Consider the following 5,662-nt stretch of genomic DNA (forward strand, 5'->3'; position numbering starts at 1 on the left):
GGGATGGCTACGTGCAAATAGTCGCGCCTAGCACACGCTTGCCCTGCAGCAAATCGGTAATGCTGGGGAGCAAATTCGACCATATAGGGGAGGACAGGATGCAGTTGTGCGGCTACCTGCCCAGACCACGCGTACGCGTAGATCTAGTGGTGCTTTGGATATGCGGGATTCAGAAGGAAAAGAAGGAAAAGACGAAGCTGAAGGCAACCGTGACCCTGCGGAAAGACCTCTCTGGCACATTCACAGCGCGTTTCACTCGTTGCGATGGAAAGGCGGCAGAGACGTCTATTGACTTTTGCGCGGAAGAGATACTTATCAAGGGTGACGGTAAAGATGCACTGTCGGTGCAGTCTGGGAATTTCATGGTTCTTGACGGATGCCACAAAACCTGGACGTTGTAGATTTTAAAAAAAACACTTCCACCACGTCCCATTGACCACCGTTCCCTTTGCGCGGCTTCTTCACCCGGGTTGAGACGCTATTTAGAGGCACTGCCCGACTCGCCGGCCGCATTGTTATAATCCGAACCCCCTGAGCCATAATGCTCATGTCCTTGTTCCTCGCTCTCGTCTTTCTGCGCAACGGGTCAATTACCGACTGGCCGCCGCACTCCGTTACTGTCACTGGAAACTCACCGTCTGTGGGTTGCTTGTTTTTCCTTCGGTGCTTCCGCCGTTCGACATGCGGAGCTCACTTCGTTTCTCAGTTTGTGGCTGTTGTCTTTGGGTCTTGTGTTCGTGTGGCCGGGAGACGTACCTCAACTTGTGTGTGGCCCCTAAGGATACGGCAGGCAGCAACACTTTGCCTTGCTGGGAAGTCATGATGCGGGTGAAACGGGATGCCATCTTTGGCTTTGCTTGACGATTCAAATGTCACGATGTTTCAATGGTTTGAAAGTTGAAGCAGAACAGACAAGGGGAGACGGCCCTCATGCTTCAGGCATCAGCAACGGGAAGTTAAGAGCCAGGCGGGCCCGCATTCTGGACGCGTCTCCTGTGTATACAATTATCACCTCGTTTGGCGGGGACACGTTCTGGATAAACATTACGCGCCAAGCATCGTACTGATGACAGCTCAAACCTGCATGAAAGAACCCGGTATTGCGTGCGGAACGATAAAGACGAATGGCAATTGTGGTCGCCGCGCTGAAACTTGCTCCGCAAGTACGCCCTGTTTATAAGGGCTAGCCAACCAAGACCTGGCAACCCTACCAACGGATACGGCTTTGTTCCTCAAGCAACCCTTGCCAGGCGGGCTTCTGGGTCGCCTATATTGCCGGATGCCCTCCAAGCGTGTGAGTCACCCGGCCTACGCTCATCCGGAATGCGGCCTCGCCCAATTCTGCTGCTGGTCGGTAGGTGGCCCCGTTACAACGCACAACGAAGTCATACCCCCCTGCTGTTTTCCGGAGCCCCGTTGGCGAACGGTCAAGCTTAGAGGCACAGAAGCTGACGTGACAGCAAAATTACATCCCTTCTGGGAGTCCGTCAGCCAATCGTAAGCGGCTCGCTCTCAAGGAAAGAGGCTAGGAGCTTGCACCGTCGCTCATGACGGTCTACTCTCCTCCACTAATCGCTTTTTAACAAGGTGCTTCGCTACTCCGCAGCTGACCGCGTCTGTTTGCCCAACCTCCTTGTCGCCACCATTGGCATGTCCAGGGCCCTACGAAATGCATAACAAGATGACTTATAACTTCAACTGATTAGTCCCTCCCCCTGTATGCTCGATTGGTGTTCCTCCCATGTTACCACCGGCTGCTCAACGTCCCTCTTAACCACTTTCCCGTTTAGGTGTCTGTAGCCTTTGCGGGCACGGGGTTGAGTCACAGTCTCTCCGGCAGAGGTGGATACGCAAGTGTTCAGTATTTCCGGCTGCTGTTAATGGAATGAGCCGTCGTTTGTGCACGAGACCAGAACGGCTGTAGTGGCCGTTAAGGACATGTCCAGCAATCTCGATCATGGTGTGCTGCAGGCTGTAGAGGATAGATCTGCTTTCATTAAGCCTTGTTGCGGCCAACACGCCATGCCGTCCATAGTGAGTAAGGAAGACTACGCAACGGTCAGCTACGTGGGGATCCAAACCGATATCAACATTTTCGAAGGAGATAGTTCCTATAGTTCCGCTGTCGACGTCGAGCCCATTCGCACCCGCATCCATGCCTATCTAACGCGGGGAAAACGGGATCTCTGCATTCCCAATGCCTTCTTCTACGCCGACGGCTGCTTCTCGGCCACCCCATCTGCCGACGGCGCCCTGCAAATTAGCATTCAGATCTTCAGTCCCTCTAACCTGTCGAGACAGCCGGGCGACAGTGTCCGACTTTGACGAATATCGCCGCCGCCTGCCAGAACAATGGTGCCCCATGGTGACCATTATCGGCTCCGTTTCGGCTTGCTCCGGCATTCCCTCCGGCTTTCTTGAGCCCCGCCGCTTCACCCTCGAAACGTCCGTCTACGACACCTCGAAGGCTGCTCCGGTTCCGTTTTCAGTCGCCTGCTTCCCGCAAAGTGCGAAGCGTTGGGAAAAGGTCGAGATCCCTCTAGCAGGAGATTTGCTCAGCATCACCGCCAAAGGTCGCTGGCCGCACCACGGACACGAATCAACTGGCCCTCCGCGTCCTCAATCTGGCCTACCTGCTGAGATCTGCCTCGGCCCCGGTTACGCCGGCCTCAACTGCCACTCCACCTTCCAAGCGGTCTACCCGCTAGGAAGGTCGAGCACCTCCGTCTACGCCCTCGAAGAGACCCCGTCCATTGGAGCCTGCCGGCGAAGCTGCTAACCCGCCCGGCGAGAATCCATCTCGCAGAATCCGACCAGACGGCGTCTTGATCCGGCCCACGTAGAGGATATTACGGAATCTCCACCCATCCCATCTTCTCCTTCAACCGCGGTTGCCCCTGCAGAATCCTCTTTTGCGTCAATTCCCTCTCCGGACCTTGATGGCGGCTCTCGCCCGCATCGTAACCGCCATCCCCCAAAGAGATTGCAGGGTTAGTTTAAGCGGGGGAATGTGTAAACAACAATCTCACTTCTATCCCTAAATAAGAAAATGAACGACCTACCACGCCGCCCTGCCATGATAAGCACTATCAACCTGAGTTGCCCGTTATTTCATACCACCCGGCTATGGCTCTGCCTCTCCCGAAGCATCCACCCTTACAAAGCACTTTCGTCGCTTTTGGGCGCACACATTCTCTTGTGCAGTGCTCTTTCCCACAGTATGCTGCAACCTTGCATCGCGCGCATTTCTTGGTCCTCTCCGTCTTCCCGCATACTCTACAAGCCGTAACTTCCGCGCACACCTGCCCCTCTCCCCCAACCTCGGAATCTTCTCCTGGATGTTTTGTCGCATTTTCCTTTCGCACTCACCTTTGTCGCATATGCCGCCGACAAATACCCCCACGAAGGGACCACTCGCTTTATGGAGCCAAGACATGGGCATCTGCAAAACTGTCGCGATAGGCGAGCCGCAGATTCCGCAAGAAGGGCTGGAGGCTGCTCGGCAGGCCGCTTCGTGATTTTTCATGATATCCTGGACTCCAACCTCTCCTCTGTAGCGACCATGTTGTCGGGCACCTTATTGCTTATAGGAGAGACCGGTCTGGTAAGCGGCCCGCCAAAGGAATCCTGGAGGAACTGTTCTGGTGTTTTTCTGTAGAGAAACTGGGCAGATAGATGCAGACCAGGGAAACGCGCAGGGGTTTATCTGACGTGCCGACAAACAGCTAATCACGGACGAGGACGGTTCCAATGCGGCTGAGCGTCGGGCACCGATCCGGCCGAACGTCGGGCTGAAAGGGTTTCCCTCTCCCCGCTCCTCAAGACACTATTCCTTAGCGAACATACGCGGTTGCCCGTCAATTTGCCTCCGTTAGATGCCAGTGCCTCCCTTCCAACTGGCCTATACGTTCCCCACCATGTCTCCATACGACGAGCGTTTGCCGAAGGGCAGTGTGCGGTTACTCCAGCTTCTGCCCCATCAAGACCAGAATTCCCGCATAGAATGTCGGCTCATTACCTGCTTTATGTTGGACTTAGGAAGAACCCATCCCTACGAGGCCCTATCGTACGTATGGGGATCTGAAAAGAACAAACTGTCTATCTATATAGACGGCGTTGAGCAGCCTGTCCGGGCAAACCTTCACCATGCACTTTCGCATCTTCGAGATTGCTTTGTGGAGAGGGTCCTATGGATAGATGCTATCTGCATCAACCAAGACGGCAACGAGGAAAAAGGGCAGCAGGTTCAGTCTATGGCAAAGATTTATGCCAAAGCAAGTCGAGTAATTATGTGGCTTGTGGACCCACTGAAGGACGCACCGGACAAAGACGACCTAGCGGCCGGCGATCAAGTAGACAACGGAGACCAAGCGCTCGAAGCAATCCGTGCTGCTGCTGAAGAGCGGCGCGTGGATCCTACAATGGACCAAAAGATGATCCTCACTCTGCTTGGACGGGGATGGTTCCAGCGATCTGGGTAAGTGGTAGACGGTCAACAATATGGCAAAGTCGCTATTAACAGAGTTGATGCAGGTACTTCAGGAAGTTGCTGCAGCTCGACATATCCTGATCAAGTCCGGTTCCACAGAAATCGACGGATATGCGTTTTGCGAAGGCTTAAGCGTGCTTAAGCCGTTTGAAACGCGTCCGGACCTGCAGGCCCTAATCCCTCCGATAGCCTACCTCATAAAAGGCGCAGACTTTCGGCGGCGGCATGGCAGAGACTACACTAGTCGGCCGGCTAGGTTTCCCTTAAATATCCGCCCTCTAGGTGAGCTGGTGGATATGTACCACACTCGGTAGGCTACCATCCCTCTCGACAAAGTTTATGCCTTGCTTGGCATGAGCTCAGATGATCCCGGGATCAAAGCCAACTAGGGACCTTCGTGGAAAGACCCCTTTCGAGAACTTGTCAACTTCAGCCTCTCCAATACGGTGTTCGTCAGCACATGGGATGCCAAGGAGGTAGCAGTGATTGAAGCTAAGGGCTACGTTGGCAAAGTATCCTCCGCCGGAGATAATATGGAAATCACTTGGAAGACTGCACCCGGCCATTCCGATGCGAAAGGGGAACCAAGCTCTCCGTTCACCTTCCAGGCTTCAGCAAAGGCCATCAAGTAAGGCGATATTGTCTGCCTTTTGCAGGGAGCATCAAGGTCGATAATCATCAGGCCATGCGACGGTTTTTCGACCATTATCAGGATTGCGGGTCCCCCTACAGACCGTCTGCCAAAATGGTCACATTCGATAACGACCTTTCCCACTGATTTACTGCTTGTCTGGGACTGGGACGAATCTCTAAGAAAATCGCAAGCCGGAGAAAGCTATGAGTACTTCGTGAGCAGTCGAGGGGTTCCTCAGTGTCCTAGGACGGGGTGCCGGTGCCAAGATCATCTGGACAAAGCTGCCAGATTATGGAATTTCGGAATGCTACTGAACGGAATGGAGATGAGCGAGATCCGACCCAGCGACGGAGTCGAGTTCGGGCACGGCCGGCTGACGTACTGGCTGCTGGATACGGTGCGCACTAGCCCGCTATGAGATGGCCGGCTCGCCCGGGAGGGACGAGCTGGACGGCAAGTTCGATAGCGTTGAGATTAATGGACAGCGGATCCTCTATGCGAATGACGAGGCAAACGAGTGACATTTTTTTTTACTACTT

The 5,662-nt window shown here is 54.3% G+C and overlaps 2 protein-coding genes across 2 annotated transcripts; both read left to right on the forward strand.

Annotated features, from left to right (window-relative positions):
- Positions 1-7: 7 nt before the first annotated feature.
- Positions 8-2,871, forward strand: GGTG_13569 (hypothetical protein). Its single transcript, XM_009231481.1, has 2 exons — positions 8-2,278; positions 2,349-2,871. The coding sequence occupies exons 1-2, from the start codon at positions 1,939-1,941 to the stop codon at positions 2,777-2,779; spliced, it is 771 nt and encodes a 256-aa protein (XP_009229745.1). The 5' UTR covers positions 8-1,938; the 3' UTR covers positions 2,780-2,871.
- Positions 2,872-3,917: 1,046 nt separating this feature from the next.
- Positions 3,918-5,186, forward strand: GGTG_13570 (hypothetical protein; the record flags this gene model as incomplete). The annotated part of the gene is made up of 3 exons (XM_009231482.1): positions 3,918-4,477; positions 4,746-4,799; positions 4,923-5,186. 3 exons carry the CDS (start codon positions 3,918-3,920, stop codon positions 5,119-5,121), a joined length of 813 nt encoding a protein of 270 aa, XP_009229746.1. The 3' UTR covers positions 5,122-5,186.
- Positions 5,187-5,662: the final 476 nt, after the last annotated feature.

This window comes from Gaeumannomyces tritici, assembly GCF_000145635.1.
Source record: "Gaeumannomyces tritici R3-111a-1 unplaced genomic scaffold supercont2.17, whole genome shotgun sequence".
NCBI classification, from domain to species: Eukaryota; Fungi; Ascomycota; class Sordariomycetes; order Magnaporthales; family Magnaporthaceae; genus Gaeumannomyces; species Gaeumannomyces tritici.